Source organism: Ceratotherium simum, chromosome 9 (genome assembly GCF_057802395.1).
Source record: "Ceratotherium simum simum isolate JZ-2026a chromosome 9, ASM5780239v1, whole genome shotgun sequence".
NCBI classification, from domain to species: Eukaryota; Metazoa; Chordata; class Mammalia; order Perissodactyla; family Rhinocerotidae; genus Ceratotherium; species Ceratotherium simum.
Genome location: NC_141908.1, coordinates 56,728,439 through 56,749,955, shown reverse-complemented (window position 1 = coordinate 56,749,955; position 21,517 = coordinate 56,728,439). Strand labels below are relative to the sequence as shown.

The following is a 21,517-nucleotide window of genomic DNA, read 5'->3' as shown; positions in this document are numbered from 1 at the left end:
AAAAATACCTTTTGTTTTTCTCTATTTTATTAGAATCATTCCTGGAAACAAAAACTTATTTTTTTTGTGATTTAAATATTTTAAAAAGCTGGTTATTGCAGATGTATGATTTTGCCTGGCCTCTCTACATTTGAGGGAAAGAGGGCAAAAAAAATTTTTAAATCTAGTTGTAGAAGCTTTGATTCATCAAGCTCTTAACTCAGTGTTTAGAAATGGCATTCATGAATTTAAACTGGGCAGTCAGGTGTACACTGATCAGTTTACTCAGTGGATGCCAAAAATAGAACTGAGGAATGCCTTTCTAGCCCTCTCTCCTGCCAAAATTAATATTTTACCCTCTCTTGCCTCTCTTAAGTGTTTCAGTCAATCAATTTCAAGTGACTTTGTCAATGGTATTTTCCACTAGACTGAAAAAATAAAAAGATTGTTCCATAGCTGCTGTCAACATTAGGAAATATTTAGTCCTTTGAACTGAATATTCTCTGCTTAATGTTATTCCATTCCATGAACCCGTCTAAGCAATTCCTATCACTTCTCTTAGATCTTTTCTAGCTCATGTACTCACTATTATCTCTACTATTTCCTTTTGTGCCTAGTCAAGGAAAACAAATGTAAACATTTTAATCTTATGTCCTAAGGCACTGTCTCAGCACTAGTGTTTTATACAAGAGTTCTCCTTTCATGGATCATCCTGATGGCTGGAAGTTATTTTGTTGCCCAAAACTCCATGAAGTACTTTATAGCTGAGTTTGTAAATATGAAGCTAGTTTCTGGAGTTCATTTTCTAAACCATGAAGCACAAGCTACACTTGTTTTCTAATGTGTTTCTTAATTTCTTGGTTCTTATATAGATACGCATACAACTAAGCCATTGAACTAGATGGTCTTCCTGAATCCAGCACTCTTCCTGAGAGGAAGAGATGGGGGTAATCATCATCTAATTGTTCTGGAACAGCCTATAATTTAGTCCACTCCATCCTAAATGGATAGTAAAAGTCGCTTCAGGCTTTTCTTTCCATTTCACTTTCTTTCCATTTCCCCATCTTTCTTTAACTTTCATTTTCCCTGGAAGGAAGCCAACTTAAATTCTGTTTGATTTTTGTTCCAAGTGCTTTTTCTAAAGTACAAGATGGAAGGTATCTAAAAATCTCTGATGATTATCCAAACAATCATTATTATATATATCTGTGTATATATACATATGACTATACTCACATCATTTATCATTAATATATTATATATTTGTATGTATTAACTCCACTCACTTTATTAATAATTATGTGTCAATGTATTGACTCAACTCACATCATGAATCATTTATATATGTTAAATATATGTATATATACATATATACATATACATATGTATATATACATATATATATACACATATGTTAAATATATGTATATATACATACACATATTTGTTGTTGTTGTTAGTGCTGTCAATTCCGACTCCTAGTGACCCTATGTACAGCAGAGCAGAACCCTGCCCGGTCTTTTTGCGCCATCCTCTCACCTTCTGGTGCTATATCAGACAATGTTCCACTGCTATTCAAAGGGTTTTCATGGCCAGTTTTTTCAGAAATGAGTGACCAGGTCCTTCTTCCTAGTCTGTCTTAGTCTGGAAGCTCCACTGAAAGCTGTCCACCATGGGTGACCCTGCTGGTATTTGAAATACCAGTGGCATAGCCTTCAGCATCACAGCAACACACACCTGCCACAGTATGACAGCCGACAGATGGGTGATGTGGTTCCCTAACTGGGAAATGAACCCAGGCCACAGTGGTGAGAGTGTTGAATCTTAACCACTAGACCACCAGGACTGGCTACACACACACATATATATACATATAAATGATATATAAATATATAATATATATATATAGTAGATATATATATAAAATCAACTATGGAACTTCAATCTCTGCTGCCCATCTCCGCCACATCCTGCCCTAAATCTTCACCACTTCTGAGATTTCCTATTTCAGTTAGTAGAGTCATCATCGTGTGATAAGCAACTCAAGCTAAAAACCACAGAGTAGTTTCTAAGTCTTTCTTACCAACTATATGCAATTGTCTCCAAGTTCAGTTGCTTTTACGTTGAAACATCATTTCTAGGCCCTCAATCCCATTCCCTCTACCACTGTCTGTACTCTCTGCTAATGTCTCACCTGGATGTTTTCCTCCTGACTCATTTTTTTGCTTGCAAACAAGGAACTCTTCTTTTCCATCAGTTCTTAATACTGCTTCAAGTTATCTTTCTAAAACATGCATCTACCTCTCTCATGCTTCAAATCATTTGATAACTGTTTGTTTGCCTGCACAATAAAGTTCAAACTGCCCAGAATTCAAGGTCCATCACCTCTACTCCCAACTTAACTTTTGATTTTCCTCTCTGGTCCTCAGTCTCGCTCTGTATAGCCCTTTCTTCCTCCTCTGCCCCTCCTCCCCATGGTCAGACTAAACCTGTATTTGCCTATGTATCTTTGCTCATGTAGTTCCTGTGAAAGACAAAATGTACCAGACAATTAAGGAGATAATTTCACCCGGGCTATTGCAATAGGGTAAACATTCATTAACGAGGAACTTCTCAAAGAAAAGGAAGGGTACTTGGGGTTTTACAGAAGCACATAGATGAGGGAGTTGTTATCTGTATCATTTGTGCATCTTACGGGAGTCATGAGGAAGGATAGAGATGGGTCTTATTTTGGAATATACCACGACAAGGTGGTTCTTCAAGATTAGCCAATTTAGGAAGACAAAATGGTAGGGGGATTTCTTTATCGTAACTGTTTTTTGGTTGAAGTTCAATATTGTCAACTCTGTACTGACTATTCCCTGCAACACCCTCCCCCGTCACCTGTTGTTGATCTTTCTCTCTTTAGCTCAGTGCCCTTGAAAGCTGATCTCTGTGTACTGCGCTACTTGGGCTTTCTTGTCCTCTGGCTTCCAGTTGAGTTTTACAAACCGAGAGATCAGCAGAAGATTTAAGGACTGGAGGAGAGAGAAGTTGGGGGAAGTTACTCCTCTTGTTCTTTCTCTGCCAGTTGTAAAAGTGGCTGAAATCTTCCAAGGTCCCTCTCCACAGTTCCAGCTCCTCCAGGGAACCAATAACATCACTCCCTCCTTTCCTCCATGCCTCCTTCCCTCCCTCGCTCTCTCGTGTGTCCCCTCAGACCTCGGGGTGTTAACTGCTTTCCAAAGTTGCTAGTCCCTGGGTGCCTCACCATTCCTTATTGGTTTCATTTTAATCCTGGCCACACATCTGTAATTAGTCCATTTACTGAATTAGGTTCAGTTAAACCCTTTTGAGTGTTCTCTCTGTTTTCTACAAAAACTCTGCCTGCTCACCCTTTAGGACATAGCTCACGCAGAGACTTCTTCAGCACCCTGCTCAATGCACTTGTAGCATTTTGAACATACATTGTGGTAAAATTATAGTCTGTGAACTGTTTCCCCCTCTGTACTATGTTCTGAGATCCTCAAGGACAGGACATGATTTATGCTCCTTGGTATTCCCAGACCCTATACAGTGTCTGGTACACTAAGTATTTGATAAATGTTGATTGAGTGAATAAATGATTAGAGTAAATTACTCCTCAGCATAAGCGAGAAATTTATCAAGAATGATGGCAGTGAACCATCATTTAATTCATTGCTTTGCCCTATAGAGCAGGCCTTTTACTGAAAAATAGGGATTAAAGAAATTCCAAAGAAATAAAATGGTGATTACTGAGTAGATCATTCCTATTTTCTTTTTGGTGGCAGAAATATCTATTTGAGCATAGTTCGTATATTTTAAGTTGTTTTTAAATCGAAAAAAAAAAAAAAAACAGAAAAACCAGACCAACTAGTGCTTGATAAACATCCAAATCAGAAAGACTTCTGTCCATGGAGCTTTTCCAGAGAACAGGCAGAGATGTTTGGGGATATTTTGTTTACTTCCTTGTGGCACGTGTACTGCCTTCCCCAGGCTGCGATAACCGGCCTGAGCAACAGCCACAGGAGCTTGGAACCACTTGTTCAGTTTCATTGACCTATAACACTCTGATATTTCTCTTATAAGATTCTTTTTTACTAATGTTTGTGAGTGTGTATATTTATTTATTTAATCTATGCTCATTTAGTACATCTATAATAAAATCAGAATTGAATTTAAAGAATTAATAAAACTAAGAACCATACAATTGATCCAAGTCAAGAATAAAGCATGAATTTTATTCTCTTTTATTTATGCTTTTGTCTTTTTTTTTTAATTGGTCATAATCTCCACAATGACACTATATATCCCATTAAATTGTATCAAAATATTTTAGCTGTTTTTGCTGTTTCATTTTTTAACCCAGGCATTTGACTATAAATAATTTTCTACTTGAATGCATTATATTTTTATTAATTCTTTTAAAAAATATAAATCGTTTGAAGCATGCCTGCTTAGAGTTTTGTTTTTCAAACAAAGATACTTTCAAGTATGAAGGGGGCACTTTTAATAATTGTCCCAGCACAGCAGGCTTAATTAAAGTCAGATGGTCCCATGCCAAGTGGGACATATGCGTGTTCTCAAGTATATCCCCCACCACTTGCCTTGGCGCCTAAAATTTCTATCATTACAGTGTTGTTTCAGATGAGACAATTCTGCCTCCAGGAATCCCCTTTCTGAATTATAGATAAATTACATGAGAATATTAATACATTAATCTATCATCAGCCATTAACTGTTTAGCAGAAAATAACTAGTTGACCTGGTCCGGATATGGCTCTAGACCAGGACTCAGCAAACTTTTTCTATAAAGGGCCAGCTAGTAAATATTTTAGGCTCTGTGGCCCATATGGTCTCTGTTATAACTACTCAACTCTACTGTTATAGCAGAAAGTAGCCATAGGCAGTATTTAAATTAATGACGAGGCTCTGTTAAAATAAAACTTTATTTATAAAAACAGTTGGTGGGCCAGATTTGGCCCACAGACTGTCCTTTGCCCACCCCTGCTCTAGAGGAATGGGAGGCAGACAGATCAGTCCACGTCTCCAGAACTGTATTACTTCTCTGCTGTTCATCTTGCTGTCTTCATCAAGGCCTATGTGTATGTTGCCGTAGGGCCCAATATTCTGGTGACTTTGAGACTTAATTTGATTCTGAGCCTAATCTCCGATTGCCCTAAATTCAGAGAATCTGTAAGGGGATTCCACCAGCAGCCCCGGGTTCCTGAATACAGGTTCAGACTAGGATTTCTGTGACAATCTTAGATTCATTCTACAGTGGATTTGAAGCCCTTCGTAGTTAGATGAACTGGAACCAGGCTAACTTTATACACCTTATGGAATCAAGGCTGATGTTTCACCACTTCCTTTATCTTATCTGGCTTATAATCAGTAGTGGGTTTGTCTTCACTGTTTCATTACTCTGTTTATATTTTATCACTGTCTTGATAGGACTCAAGCTTGCTTCTCTTTTTTTCTTATATCATTTGCTATCAGCTTGTAGGCCCTTAAATGTTCTATTTCTCCTACCCAGCATTCCATATTCCCTTCCCATACTTCTGGAAAATACTCTTTTATAAAATTTAATAGCTCATAATGGCTTGGTTCAACTGTAATTAGTTTTACATAAGCAAATTTATGTTATTGCATGTGTAGAAGTATTTTTATACACATTTATACATTTTTTCAAGTATGTAAGAACATTTCCTCTTTGTTTATACTTTCACTCAATTAATTACCAAAAGCATTTAAGATACCCTTCAGCAAAAATACAAAAAATCATAGTGAACAGATATTTTCTGAGTGCTTTTTATGTGCCAAACACATAATAGAATGAAAGGCAAAATTTCAAGTAAAAAGGAAGAAAGAGAATGTAGATGTTGTAATCAAAACAAACCAAATCAACAAACACAAAACCAAATTATGCTACAAAAAGATAAAACTTCAAACCTAAAGCTTTGCTCTGAGCTTCCCAACAGCCAAGGTAAAAGAAAAAATTTAATAGATTTTATAATTTCTTGGGTTTAGTAATGTGATTTAGTAGGAATCACATCTACTTATCAAGAAATTTTTCCTTATCCTTAAGTTTAAATTTTTTCTCCTTTAAAATATTAATTCCTTAAAGGTTAGAGACCTTATTCACTATTTCTTTGGTAGCTGTTTATGCTATCCAGTACTTGATACACACTGGATTATCAATATTTAGCCAAAAACCAGACAACATTAGTATTATCCTCATTTTTCTTCTAAAGACACAGGAACCTAATAATTATCATACAAGATGCGAAGTTAGGGAACATAGTCTACAATACCACCCTCACTTCTGCCACCAATTACAAATTTAGGGGTTCCCAAGACCACCCTTAGCCTCAATAATTTGCTAGAAGAGCTCACAGAACTCACTGAAAGCTGTTACACTCATGATTATGGTTTATTATAGGAAAGGATACAGATTAAAGTCAGCCAAAGGATGAACCCCTGGGCAGAGTCCAGGAGGGTTCCAAAAGTGGAGCTTCCAGTTGTCCTCTCTCCGTGGAGTCATGGATAGCCTTCACTTCTCCCAGCAACAATATGGGACAATATGCATGAAGTATTGCCAACCAGGGAAGGTCACCCAAGCCTTGGCATCTAGCGTCTTTTTGTGGCTTGGCCACCCCCATTGTCGGCCTCAGTCTCCAGTCTCTCCACAGGTCAACAGATAGCATGTAACCCAAAGCCCTTCCTAAATCACATTGTTGGTGTGGCTCAAAGCTGCTACTCTAAATTACATAGTTACTGTCTGGCTGGCCCAGGGCGCCCAGGTAAACAAAGACACATTTATCAAGGCTGGATGTTTCAGGGGCTTAGACGTTACCTCCCAGGAGCCAAGGGCAAGGCCAGACCTTTCTTTGGGTAAGGCTAATTCTTTACTATGCACAAGGTCAACACCATGGTTTGTGAATCCAGTGTCTGACTTTGATCAGGACACCATGGGCTGGTTTATTGGAGGACACAACTAGTTCTTGCCATGATATGGAGTGCTAAAGTTGAAAGATGCATAATCCTTGACTTTCCCTTTATTCATTAAACATGAATTTAGAAAATAAAACAAATAAAACAAAATGTTTGGCCCTGTTTTTCTTTTCAGCATATGATTTATGTTGGAATAAAAAGTTCTAACTAGAAAAAAGTGTTTCTTCCTTTCGGTAGCTTTAATAGTTCCTCTTTCGCATTTCAAGAGTTCAAACATTCTGACATTTCAAGAGGTCCTTGTTTATCTTATCTATTCTCCTTGTGATTCTAGATTCTATAAGTTTTATACCTTTAAAATTCCAGAATTTTCTATTCCATTTCTTGTAAGCCGTTATCCCTCAGCAGCTTTAAAAAAAATTTTTTTTAAAGATCTTTATTCTCTTTTAATCTCTGGACATTTCCCAGGTTTGTTTTCGTAAGGTGTGGAAAGCAGAAGTTCACTATTATTCCAGGGAGCACTAGTTTTGAGGAGCCAGAGCAAATTACGCTCCCTACCCTAAAGTAAGCTCCATGCATGTGGGGATTTTTTCTCTGTTACTTTCACACGTGTCACCCCAGTGCCGACTGTGCTTCTTCACACATACTGACACTCAGTACGTACTTGTTGTGTCAAAGAACAGTTTTCAGAAAGTTAAAAACCTGACCCTTGCACAAATCTAAAGCAAGCATATATCAAAGATTTATTTAATTCATTAAGGAGAGAAACCAGCGAGGTGATAAGTCAGTTCTAAAACACGCACTGAAAGAATACTGACAGATTTTACTAGGTTAGTAAGATTACTAGGTTAGATTAAAAAATGGTTACTGTCATCTAGTACAATAAAATTGTGACTATGGGCTTATCTTTTCTACTGCACAGAAATCACTTGCATTTCTTCTTGGATAAAATTCATTTGCATTGCTATAGGACAAGAATCAGTTGTGTAATGTCAAGCTGTTCTTTGGTGCCTGCATGGCTCTCTGAGTGCAGGCACTTGTCCTGCTTGTACTGGTACTTGGAGATGGTAACTTTCACCTAGTTGTTGCCCATTTCTGGGTACTCATCCTCAACGTGTGTATTCAAATGATAAGCCTCACCACGACTTCCCCATTTTACCCCTTCCGTCCTTTCCGTTTTGACTCGTTATATTCATATTACCCGAGAATGCTTCCCAAGTGCCACAAACTACCCGGCCTCTGAGCCTCGATTCATGGCCCTTACCCACGGGTGCTTGCTCTGCTCTCACCCTGTCTACAGTGGCCAAACTTTGGGCTTTGGGTGACTTTATGTGGCCCTCGAGGCATGCCATGCCCGCTCTCTAGGACCTGTGAGTATAATAAATCCTTTAATTTCACATGCCTTTCTGAGTGTAATGTCTCTGCCCGTGTTCGAGTCGTCCTTAAAGACCCCACGGGGGGACTCACTCCCCCATTTACAACCCAATTTGCGTTGCTATCAGTTTTTCAGAAATTAACATCTATCCTTTCAGCGTTGTAAAGTATTCTAATCAATAGTAAAAAGCAAGCCAAGTGAAGTATTCCTCGTAATATTGGAGAGTTTAATCTCATCTATCAGGTAAGGAAATTAAAAGGTATATCTTTCTTGATTTCCAAATGCAGAAACAATTAGTAGTTTATTGGTGATTTGATTAGTTTTATATCAAGCCAAGTGTTTTACTTCAAGTTACTTTTAGTTTATATTTATTCAAATTCAGGAATATAGTATGTACTCAATAAATATTTGTAGCATTAATAAATAAAGGCAGAGTTTATCTAACTAGTCTCACTTTGAAGGAGTCATGTCTAAATAATTTGCCTGTGCAATACCACTCATAAGCTCATGCTTAGGAAAGCAGTGGGGAAACTGGAGGCTGTGGAATCAGACCAATATGGTTCAAAGCCCAATTCTGCAATGTATTGCTTGTATAGTTTCCAGGAAACACTTAACCCCTCTAAACTTTAATTTCCCTTTAATAAAATGGGGATAATAATATCTACCTTGCCAGGATGTTGTAAGCATTGATACATACATAAAAGATTGGTCATAATGTGTACAAAATTCCTCATACAGATTTGCAGTAAAATGTTAGGATATAGTTGTCTTAGTTCGGGCTGCTATCATAGTCTGAGTGTCTTAAACAGTAAACGTGTATCTCTCACAGTTCTAGAGTCTAGGAAGTCCAAGATCAGGGCACCGTGAGATCCAGTGTCTGGTGAGGGCACTCTTTCTCCTTTGCAGATGGCTGTCTTCTCCTTGTAGCCCCACATAGCAGAGATGAGAAGAAGCAAGCTCTCTCTGTCTCTTCTTAGAGAAACACTAATCCCCTTATAGACTTCACTCTCATGACCCAATTACCTCTCAATTACCGTCTCCAAATACCATCACATTGGGGATTAGGGTTTCAACATATGAGTTTTGGGGGGACACAAACATGCAGTCCATAGCAACAGCCTAAAACATGATAAAATAGGAGAAGAATTTACTGTCATCTAACCAAATATGGAAAGAAATCACAAATGAGGAGAGATCAAAGCAGAGATATAGGACTAACTGCCTCTTTTAAAATCTGTGACAATTTCCCATTCTGCAAACATAAATGAAATGCTTCTACTTTTTATCCTATTATTGTTTTAACTTTAAGAATTATTAGGATATAGTTTAAGGGATTTATTATTTGGTGACAGCAAATAGTCTCTTTGTGGCTTGATGGCCTGGTGAAACCCAAGAATATTGCAGCTGGATCAAGGTTTCTAAGTGATTGGGTTCTGTTTAACTCCTCAATTAGGATAAGTGTTCCAGTTACTTTTGCTGTGTGACAAATAAACCCAAAATTTAGAGGCTTAAGCCAACCATATTATTATGCTCACAGATCCTGTGGGTCAAGAATTTGGAGAGGGTATAGCAAGGATGTCTTCCCTCTTTCCAGAATATCTGGGGCCACAGTTGGAAAAACATGAGGATCAGGGATGACTTAATGGCTGGGAACTGGAATTATCTGAAAGTTTGTTTGCTCATATGTCTGGCACCTGGGCTGGGATGGCTTAAAGACTAGAGCTGCTGACCAGAGCACCTACATGTGGCCTCTCTATATGGTTTGGCTACCTTTCAGCGTGGCAGCCTTAGGGTGATTGGACTCCTGACATGGTGGCTCAAGCCTCCAGGCACAAGTATTCCATCAGATGAGGCAGAGCTGCATTGCCTTATATGACAACCTCAGAAGGCACATAGCATCTCTTCTGTATACTCTCTTGGGTGAAGTGGTCAGAAGCTCACCTAGATTCAAGGGGAGGGAACATTGACCCTACCACTTGGTAGGAGGGTGGCAGGATCATATTGTAGAGAAGAATGTGTGATAGGAGATACTGTTGTGGCCATCTTTGGAAAATAAAATTTGCCACAATAAGTGATTTTGTAGAGACTTAGTTCACATTAGAATATGAAATGGAATATATTCTATAGTTGTCAAGGGTAATTCCTTGCAGATGAGCTACTGCCATTGCCCTGCATTCAGCTAGTCACACGCAATTTTCCTTGTGATGGGCTTTTCTTTTCTTTTATCTCTTTCCTAATGTTGCATTTTCTTAGTTTGGGTTCATTACCTCACTGATAAAGTTGTTTTAATATTTAATCTATTCCCAGTTTCCAAATCATTTTCTAAGGTGCCCATCAATTCCTTGTAAGTGGTTAATTTAAAAGGCCTTTGAAGCATGACTGCATCTGGCTAAGGCAAATCTAAATGTCAACCTTGGAAGCATCCAGTGACATTCAGATGACTCCTTTCAGTATAAGGGACTCATTTTTCTTTCATCTGGTATATCTTGTCAAAAGAGGGCCAAAAATAGTGCCTTTCCCACTCAACATTTTTAGTGTTGTTGAAAGAACTGGTACTCTTGAGTCATGCAGACTTGCTTTAATCCCAGTTGCCCCATTTATATAAAACTGAGTGAGTTTCTTAAAAAGTATGGGTTAGTTTCCTCACTTATATACTGAGGATAAAAATCCCTACTTTACAGAGTTGTAATAAAGAAATTAGGTTCTGATGTAGGGCCTGGTTTATAGTAAGAAGTCCATAGTAGCTAATAATAAGAAAAACTACCTTAACATTTTCCATCCCCATAAATTCCCTTTCAACATAATAAATCTTGATCAGGCTCTTGCGCTGGGTGTGCTGGTTTCACTGGACAGGTGAGAGAGGAAGTGTCCACACCAGGGATGATCTTTGAAGAAGGTGGCTTCCTCCTCTCTACCCTTCAGGGAGTGGCAGCAAAAGGTTCACTTGAGAACAATGATAATCCAGGGAAGGTAACTTTGGGAGCCTGGGGTTGGTGGAGGACATCCTTCTTGAGGAGTCTTTTGTCTCTACTTGATTCTCCATGAATGGTGATTGGGTTGTTAAAGGACAGTGAAAAAGTTGTATTCCAATGAGATGTCCCTTTGCCTGACCACCACAAGGTAGTACACACTTCATTGTAAAAATATATACATATTTAGTAAAATGCGTTACAACTTTGGCAATGTATGCCATGTAAAAAGTAAAATACAAAATGTAGTACAGAATTTTCTTCTTCTGTCTCTTGGGATTTTTCCACTTAAAATCTCTCTTTAATCTTCAATTATCGTAATGGTCATTATAAAGATGAAAAATGTTTATTGCATTATTTTAAACTGTGAGAAAGCGTTAATTGACTTGGATTTATTGTCTTTCTGTGCGGCAGGTGGTGAAATTTACTAAATCCTTTGAATTGATGTCCCCAAAGTGCAGTGGCGATGCTGAGAACAGGTAGGGCTTGTGAGTTTCAGCTTTGTCTTTCGATCCTTGTCTTCAGCCCTTGGTGTTGGCAGCGTTGCATAATTCTTTGAGGATAGGAGTTGTTCTTTCTTTCTTTTTTTTTTTTTAATTATTTTATTGAGGTCATATTGGTTTATAACATTGTGTAAAGTTCAGGTGTACATTATTATATTTCAGCTTCTGTATAGACTGCATCGTGTTTACCTCCAATAGTCTAGTTTTTACCCATCACCATACGTATGTGCCCCTTTACCGCTCTCGCCCTCTCTCCACCTGAGTTGTTCTTTCTTTATATTAGCAGGTACAGCCACATATCACTCTTCTGTATTTCATGGCTTAAATAAAAACTATAGCTTAAAAATACATGTATATACATCTAAAACTACTAATGAATGAAGTCAATTTTTAGATATTTCTGACTACACAGACAGCCTAATTTTCTTCTTTATTCTGGCCCTTTATTTCTCTTTCTCCCTTTTGTTTGCTTATGTTTGGCCAATAATATCTCCTTGGGAAAATGAGTGAGAGTTCTCAGTAAATTCACTTTTTGTCTCTGTTGTTATCTTTGAGACTATAACAAGGTAAAAGTGAGGGATGCGGACAATCAGTGAATTTCTGTTAGCTTTGCACTGCCCTGAATAATAGTTGAGCTGTTAATAAAATGGGTTCTCTACTTTGATCGCCTCTAGAGGAAGGGCTAAAACATAGTGAAATGGACCAAAACGCAGAAATATGGAGAAAGAGAAGTAAGATGCTTAGTTAGGACAGCATGATGATGATAATGATGATAATACTGATACCAATGACAGCAAGATAAGCAGCTTCCATTCATTGAGTGCTAAGTGTGCCAGACACTATTCTAAATGCTACATATGCATTTAGTCCCCAAAATAATCCTATGAGGTAGGCATCGTTACCCCTGCACGACAGAGGAGAAAACCAAGGTTCAGCGACTTTAAGTGACTTGTTCGAGGTCCTGCAGCCAGTAAGGCAAGATCACCTAGGTAGGACTCTCCCAATCTCTGAACTTTGATCCCATCACCACACGTAGCTTACAATCTGGTAGTTGATCTCATATAGTGAATATCTCTTGGGTTGATGTTTCCCAAATCTAGCTGATCAGTCAGAATCAAGCTTGGAGGACCTGGTAAAGACTAAATTCTTAGGACCCACACTGAGTAATTTTTGATTCAATACATCGAAAGTGAAGTCCTAAAGATCTATATATTCAAAAGGCTTCCTGGGTAACACCTGTTTCAAGATGTAATATTCAAGGGGAATTTGATTTTATGTATCTATTATTGCCTTTAAGCTCAGGAAATAGAAATCAATAAATTAAAATGAGCACTGTATTTAGTTACTTCACTTTTTATCAAGTGCGTGAAGTTTAAAAGTGGCCTTTGCTGCATATTGTATAATTTCATTTATAGGGCATTGTGAAAAAGGTAAAATTACAGGAGCATAAAGCCAATCAGTAGTTGCCAGGGGCTGGAGCTGGAAAGATGGGTTTATTACCAACAGTTCCAGGGGAATTTTGGGTAGTGATGGAACTGTTCTGTTTCTTGCTTGTGGTGGTGGTTATACAACTGTATTTGTCAAAACTTGGAGAACTGTACCCTAAAATGGGTAAATTTTATTTTCTGTAAATTATACCTTAAAATGGGAAAAAAGACCTTTTGTAAACAGTTTTTATTTTCATGAAAATATATTTATGTCCACATCCACATCTAACATCAGCTAATCTACATCTAACACAAGTATTTAAACACAGAGAGTTACTAGTGGTGTACTCAACAATTTTTCTAGAACTTTCATGTAAAATAACATGAAATACCTTAAAAAATATCTATTCATGCTTACTCTTTTAGCTAGTCATGGCCTCATATAAGTCATCTCTCTCATATGTGAGGGGGAAAAGCTTTATGGAATTATTAAAACACAACCTTTGAAATCCTGATGCTTCAACATTGTTTTTTTTTAATACTGCTGAATGTGTCCTCATGGTCACAGCAGAGTTAAATATTTCTGGTCTTTTGATTGTTTTTAATGCTGAAAGAACTTCCATGTCAAAACGAAATGACCCAAGGCCCAGACTGCCCTTGGCAAACTTTCTGATAATAAAGAAAGAAAGAGAGAAAGAAAGAAAGGTCAGGTTTTCTTTAAAGAGACATTTGAAAAGTGCCTTTGAAGTTTGACTTTATGAGATAGCACTCTCCATCATCTAGTTGTGGCCTTTTAATTAATGTAGAGTGTTCATTTATCTCAGAAGAGCTTTCCTGCATTGTCTAGTAATTTTCCTCTTGTAGATGTGGGATCCTTCAGCCACTTATTGTAAGTTAAAAGAATAAAGACAAGTGGCTCTAGCATTTACTTCGCCAGTGGCCATGGAAGAGACACTGAGACAGACTATGAGTCTACAAATCACAGCCTGTTCTCAACACATAAATCTTTCGTTTAACCTTTCATCACTTAACATCTTCACTGTAGAAAATGTCCATTAGATACCTTAGTCCTCTGAAATCATTCAGAGTTATGATAGGATAGTTTTTGAAGGTAATGTCTATGGCTTCATGCAACAATGTCTCAGGGTACTATTTCAATTCTGATGAACTCTGGTTTAAGGCTTGCTGATTTTCATAGACAGTCCTGGAAGACTTTTTTTAAAAACCAGTTTTGTTACTGACTAATCATTTCTGCTTATTGCCTTACGTGGCTAACTCTTTTGTCATGACCAGTCTCCTCTTGGTCTCTATGTAATTATATTAAGCAATTTGAGAGTTGGAAATTATTTGATCCCTCTCTCTCCATAGGGTGTGTACCTCCTCTGGGATATCCCTGACAAGTGATAAGATTCTCACTGTGTTGTGATGGGCTTCGTCCACTGAGAGGGAGTTCTAATTGTTAGAAATGCGTTTTGTGTTGAATTACATTCCTGTAACTTTCACCATTTGTTCTAAATTTGTCCATTGGAGATAATTATTCCTCGATTAACTTTATTCCTTCATTCAATAGCCATATTCAGTACCTGCTCTGTGCTGGGTACTCTGACAGATAATGAGGCTACAGAGGTTTTTTAAAAATCATCAATCTCTGCCCTCAAGGATCTCAAGGCCAATAAACAGAGGAAGAAGTAGGTTAAGAATATAATGTAACCATAACCAGATTTCACCAGGCCTCCAGACCATGGCTATAAATAGAGTCCCATTAACAATGATAATTTATACTCGGTTGCTTGGTCATTTCTCCCTTGTAGTGTAAGGCCCCCAACCCCTTGTAAAAGCCACTATTAAAGTAGTTCTGGGAGTCCCCAAAATTTTTTAAAAACAACAACAACAACAACAAAAAAAAAAAACCATTTTTTTGCTGACTCATCATTTCTTCCGAGTGCTCACCCCTAAAGCCTCTCCCTCTAGACGTGGCAGAGTAGCATCTGCCAGGCATGGGCTTCCTTGCCCACTCCAGAATTCCTCTGGGCACAGCTGGACTCCTCGTCAGTGCTATGCCACAGCTCCCTAGGCACTGTCTCAGATGCACTGGTGGCCTTTCCAAACCTGAGCAAGGCTGGGTAATTTGTGCAGAAGTGGGAAGAAGGTTCACTTTCCCTACAAGATGTTAAAGTCTGTTGTCTGGCCCCCTAAACAGCCCTGCATGTGCCCTGTTTTTCACAAGATTTTTGGTTCCTAAAGCTTTCGTCTGTAGCCCTTCCTTCTCCATAGGGATCTCAGTCCATGGGGCCAGGCTTGGGAACCAGACTTCAGATTGAGGGTCAGCCACAAAGTTGTTCTCTTCATTTCCCCACCTTTCTTCCAGCTCAGGCACCAGGCTCAAATGCTCAAAACCTACTCCACATAGTCCCTTTCCCTTCATGTACATCAACTCGTGCAAATAAATGCCCCCTCATGTACAAATCTGTCTCACTTTGGGCTCATATGTCCTGCTATCAAGTAAATTAATGGCTGCAAAGCAATTCAATACTTTCTATAAAAGGTTTGTACAAGGTGATATCTTAATACAGAGAGGGACACCCAACTCATCTGGGAAGAAATGAAAAGTGATCCTCGGAAAGCTTTCAGAGGTGGTAAGGCTTCAGTAGGTCCTGTAGGATGATGGGAAGTTAGTGATACAATTACCTTCCAGGGAGAGGAAACATTGTCAACAGAGGCATAGAGGTGAGAGAGTGAACATGGCATGTTTCAGGGTCTTTAATCCTGCGATTAAAGGAGGGCTGTGAGCTGTTGTCACAAGGGTCATTATAATTGATGGTGATGGCCCTTAACTCCTCCTGAGGGCATCCAGCTGCCCAGAATGCCATCTGATTGGGGTGAAGGTCCTGTCAGGTCCTTCTGAGATGCTTAAACCCTCTTAGACTAGCTACATGCCAGCTTGCTCACAGGGGATTAATGACAGGTAGTGACATATTCAGATTTGTGTCTTGAAAAATCATCTGGACAGTAGTGTGAAGAAGGACTAGAGGAATGGCGAACTAAAGCCACCAAGGTCTTAAATCTACTACCTCACCGCATGGCAATGATTTGATACTGGAAGACTGCCACGGATACACTGTCTTTCCCTTTTCTAGGCCAGCAGCTACTATTCTTAGACTTTTTTCATGTTTCATGGTCCCCAGACTCTTCATCACTCTTTTTATTCTCCCCTGGGTGTGTCCTAGCTTGCCAGAGTCCTTCTTAAAGTAGTGTTTCCAAGATTGGAAGATCATTTTCCAGTTATTTCCAGAATCAGAACAGATTAGAAAGAGAATGTACCTCTCTTTTTCAGAATATAACACTGTTAATGCATTGATTATTTGCAATAATCTTGTGCTGCCGATACTGGCTTTTTTTTTAACTTAGGATCTTTGTGATCCATTCAACTCGCCTCCTCCTCAGATCTCACTTTAGGACCTTTCCTAAGAAGCCTAATTTAAGAATATTCAATGAATTAACCTGAATAAACTTTCTTGGTTCTCTATTCAACCTTTAACAAACCTCTTTTCTGTCCTCAATGGAAACAGGTAGTTTGAATGATCGTATATACTTAGAAATGGAAAAGGACATTTATGGAAATCTTAATAGTCAGAAATTTTTATATAGTTTAAAATATTTTTGACCAGATTTTTTTGATGTATCTCCTACGTATGAATATGGATGCTTTGGAAATTGTACTTTCTCAGCTCTTCTACTTAAGGTGTAAAACAAATATGCCAAATGTGTATACTTTCTAGAAGGTAACAATTGACTAAAAGGGAATTTTTCACATAATCATTTAATGGAGTATAGTAGAAATATTGTTATTTAAAACCCAAGCTCTGTAACCACTTCAGCCTTCTGGTAATATGGGCGTTGAGGGGACAAATTTATTTCAGTAGGAAGCAATCTTTTTTAAAAAAAACTTAGTCTTTATACTGTATTTTTCATTTGTTATGGCTGGAAAAGGGAGGGGAAGCTAGAAATCTCAGAGCAGCTAAAGGGCAAGACCCTTTGTTTAAAGAGCCTTTGAGTGTGCAGGTCAGCCTGAAGGGTGAGAGCTAGAATGTTCTGTTTGAAAAGATGAGGGCGTATGGTAGGCAGAATAATGTTCCCCCACCAAAGATATCCAGGTCCTACTCCATAGAAATTGTGAATGTTACACAACTTTGCAGCTCTCATTAAGAATCTAGAGATGGAGAGTTTATCCTGGATTATCTGAGTGAGTCCAATGTAATCATAAGGGCCGTTATGAATGGAGGAGATGTGACGACAGAAGCAGAGGTCAGAGTGATGCAGTTTGAGAAAGACTCGACCTGCCATTGGTGGCTTTGAAGATGGAGGAATGGGGCCATAAGCTACAGAATGTGAGCAGCTTCTAGGAACTGGAAAAGGCAAGGAAATGGGTTTTCCACTAGAGAATTGTAAGATAATAACTTTGTGCTGTTTAAAGCCACTAAGTTTGTGGTAATGTGTTACAGTGGCAATAGGAAACTAATACAGGGATTTGAATTTAAGAGGAGTCTAAGAAGAGAATTCGGGAAAAAGTGAAGGAGTGAGGAGAGGCGAGCAAAGTCTTCGAGGATCAAGAGGGCTGAGCAACATGGGTAGAGGCTGAAACTTGTGGAAACATGGCCAGTGAAAATTCCCAGGGTGGGGCAGCTAAAGGATTTGTATGAACTGTATGTTGTGCTCAATTTTAAATTATTACACCCTCTTTGACCTTTGGTTTGCTATCTTCAGTTGCTACTAGATCTCTGATGTCTAATCCAAAGGCTTCTCTATGCAGTCACTCAAAGTGACTCTTACCTCACAAATCCAAAAAATTGTTTTTACATGCCACATGTTAGGAGATATAGAAAAAATAAGAGATTTGGGATTTATTTTTGGTGAGGAAGATTAGCCCTGAGTTAACATCTGTTGCCAATCCTCTGCTTTTTGCTGAGGAAGATTGGCCCTGGGCTAACATCCGTGCCCATCTTCCTCTTCTTTATATGTAGGACGCCTGCCACAGCATGGCAGTGCATGGGTCTGTCTGTGCCCGGGATCCGAACCTGCGAACCCCTGGCCGCTGAAGCAGAGCACGTGAACTTAACCACTATGTCACTGGGCCAGCCCCATACGAGATCTGTTAAGATTCAAATAGAAATATTTAAGGTAGAAATTTGTTCTACTTTAAATGATATTTCAGTCAAACCTGTTTCCTCAGTGTAGTGGGTTGAATAGTGTCCCCTCAAAATTTATGTTCATGAACCTCAGAATGAGACCTTATTTGGAAATAGGGTCTTTGCAGATATAAATAGTTAAGGATCTTGAGATGAAATCATGCTGGATATAGAGTGGTCAGTAAATCCAATGACTAGTGTCCTCATAAGAAGAGGAGAGGACACACAGAGACACAGAAGAGAAGACCATGTGAAGACAGAGGTAGAGATTGGAGTAATGTATCTACAAGCCCAGGAACATGAGGAGCCACCAGAAGCTGCAAAAGGCAAGGACACATTCTCCGCTAGAGCTTTTGGAAGGGAGTATGGCCCTGCTGATACCTTGATTTTGGTCTTCTGGCCTCCAGAATTGTGAGAGAATAATTTCTGTTGTAAGCCACCAAGTTTGTAGTAATTTGTTAGGGCACCCCTAAGAGACTAATACACTCAGTTATTAAATGAGGAAGATAAAATAGATAATGTCTACTAAATGTCTCTTACAGCAGCAATGTTCTAGGAAGCTCAGATTTTGTGAATCCACTCCCGTGCATTATAGTGATTTCTTACTTAATTAGGAAAAGAGAATTAACTTATTGACGCTCTAGTATCTGTCAGACTTATGTTGTCTTAGATTATCTCACAAACGCCCGATGAGTTACACGTAATTGTCCTCATTTTACAAATGAGTAACCTGAGGCTCAGAGAGGTAAAGTAACTTGCACACATTTGTAGGTTACTAAGTGTTGAGCTTTTAGTCTGAGAGCAGCTCTGTTGGCAATACTGCCTGCCTTCCTGCACGCTTATGCCTGGAAGAAATTCTCTTGGCCATCTTATGCTCGCTCTATTAAGACCAAGGTCTTAAGTGAGTTTAGATGCTGTTTAATATGTCTTCAACAAGATTTACTATGATCTGGCATGGAATGTAAAGTTATTGTTTTGCAGAAACACATAGAAACAAGAAGTAGAGTCTAATTTGATACTAGTGGTAAAAATATTCATTGTTGAAAAACGGGCCACAAGTCTATATGTTCTTGCAAAGTAACAACCAAGGGAGAAACTCACAAGTAGATGAAGCTGTGCTATGTTTTGATATTAAAATACATATAAAAGGATCACCTACCACATGCCCAATGATGCAACTGAAGACAGGAGAAATTGCCAAATCTCTCACAATAAATGAAAGAAATTTCAAAACAATAAGAGGCTGGTATAACCAAATTCATGCATAATGCAGGACTGTTATTAAGGTGTGGAAGATTAATTTGTCAAAAACTTCCAGTGTATTGGAAGCTGCTTAACTTTTAGTGACAGGTGATTTAGTTGAGGAAAAAAGGAAACTACGAATTTAGTCAGATAGGAAATGCTGAGAAGATCCCAGGGTCTTTTGACTTGCCTGTCAATGCCAAGGGTGCTAAAATGATCAACATCAAGAACACAGATTACAAAATGTAGCATTTCAACATGGTGCCATGTGTAACATCAGCTGGTTAAAACTTGCAACCATATTTAATTTTAAACAACAAAATCAAACTAAGTGTGGTAGGCAGAATTTTGGCCCACACGACCTTCACCCTCTGTTGTCATATCCATGAATATGTTACATTACATGGCCAAAAGACTTTGAAGATGTAATTAAGTTTATTAATCAATTGATGTTAAAATAGAGAGATTATTCTAGATTATGTAGGTGGGCCCAATGTAATCACATGAGCCCTTAAATACAGAGCTTTCTCCCAGTTGAGGACAGAAAAGGAAGTCAGAGAAGGGGGAGGTCAAAGAGATTAGAAGCACTCGCAGGATTGGACACATATTGCTGGCTTAAGTATAGAGGGGGCCACAAATAGAGAGTCCTACAACTGCAAGGAGTTGAATTCTTTCAGCAACCTGAATAAGCTTGATTCTTCCCCACAACCCCCAGAAGGTAATGCAGCCCTGTCAACACCTTGATTTTGGTCTTGTGAGACCCTGAGCAGCAAATCTAGTCACACCATGACAAACTTCTGACTCCGAGAATTGTGAGATGATAAATCAGTATTGTTTTAAGCTGCTAATTTTGTAGTAATTTGTTATGCGGAGACAGGAAACTAATGCACTATTAGTGTGTGAGTTTGAATGCAATCTTATATGAGAATGACATTGAACTCAATTGAAGTTATTGTGTGCCCTCGCGTGTGTGTGCAGGCACGGATGAATGACAGCTGAGCTGATGAATGAGTGATGTTCAGCCACATGGAGCAGATGACCAGGAGCCCTGCATAGCATTCCAAGTCTTGACACAGTTTTTTTGTTTTTATTTATTTATTTTTATTGAGGTCATATTGGCTTTTAACATCGTGTAAATTTCAGGTGTACATTATTATATTTCAATTTCTGTATAGATAGCATCGTGTTCACCACCACTAGTCTAGTTTTTATCCATCACCATACACATGTGCCCCTTCACCCCTTTCACCGTCCCCCCTTTGACACAGTTTTTAGACATGTTGCTGGTGGCATGACGGGACGACAGCAACTCCTTAAAATTTCTGTCCACGAACCAAGGACCACTTGAGGGAGGAATATGAGTCTGTTTGTTATCTAAAAACCTTCCAGTGACACCTCCTACTAAGTTCAATAGAATGCCAGCATTAAAACTTGCAGGAGGGCATTGGCAGCTTGGAAGAGAGTCCTGGAGATAGTAGTGGATGATTTCTTCTAAGAAATTCTGTCTTCTCGATATCCTGATGCCTCAGAGGATAATATCTGTGAACATTAGACTCTGTATTGAAAAATGATTCAGAAGAGTGACACTGGAAAGAATTTTAGAAATGTCTTAGTCAATTTATTTTGCTTATAATTTTTCCTTTTTATGTATACTTATATAGTTTAAATTTTCCTTCAGGAATGGTATATGATAAAATTTGTGTAATCTAAAAGACATTTTTAAATAAGAGTAAAATATTTTAAGTGATAGGAACACATCACCTCATAGTAGCATTTTTTCTCTTTTTTAGTGGTTCAAAAATAGCAGTGCAGCTGTTATTGTTACTGTCAATGGTATTGTAGAGTCAATGAAATAATGTGATCCTACCACACTTTGTTTTTCCTG

The 21,517-nt window shown here is 38.5% G+C and overlaps 1 protein-coding gene across 1 annotated transcript in view; it reads left to right on the top strand.

Moving 5' to 3' along the window:
- PDE11A (phosphodiesterase 11A) overlaps window positions 1-21,517 on the top strand; it is a 255,806-nt gene that overhangs the window by 23,228 nt on the left and 211,061 nt on the right. Inside the window, exon 3 of the mRNA XM_004426667.3 lies at window positions 11,689-11,753. Within this exon, the coding sequence (XP_004426724.2) occupies window positions 11,689-11,753 (65 nt within the window). The remainder of the gene's footprint in view (window positions 1-11,688; window positions 11,754-21,517) is intronic.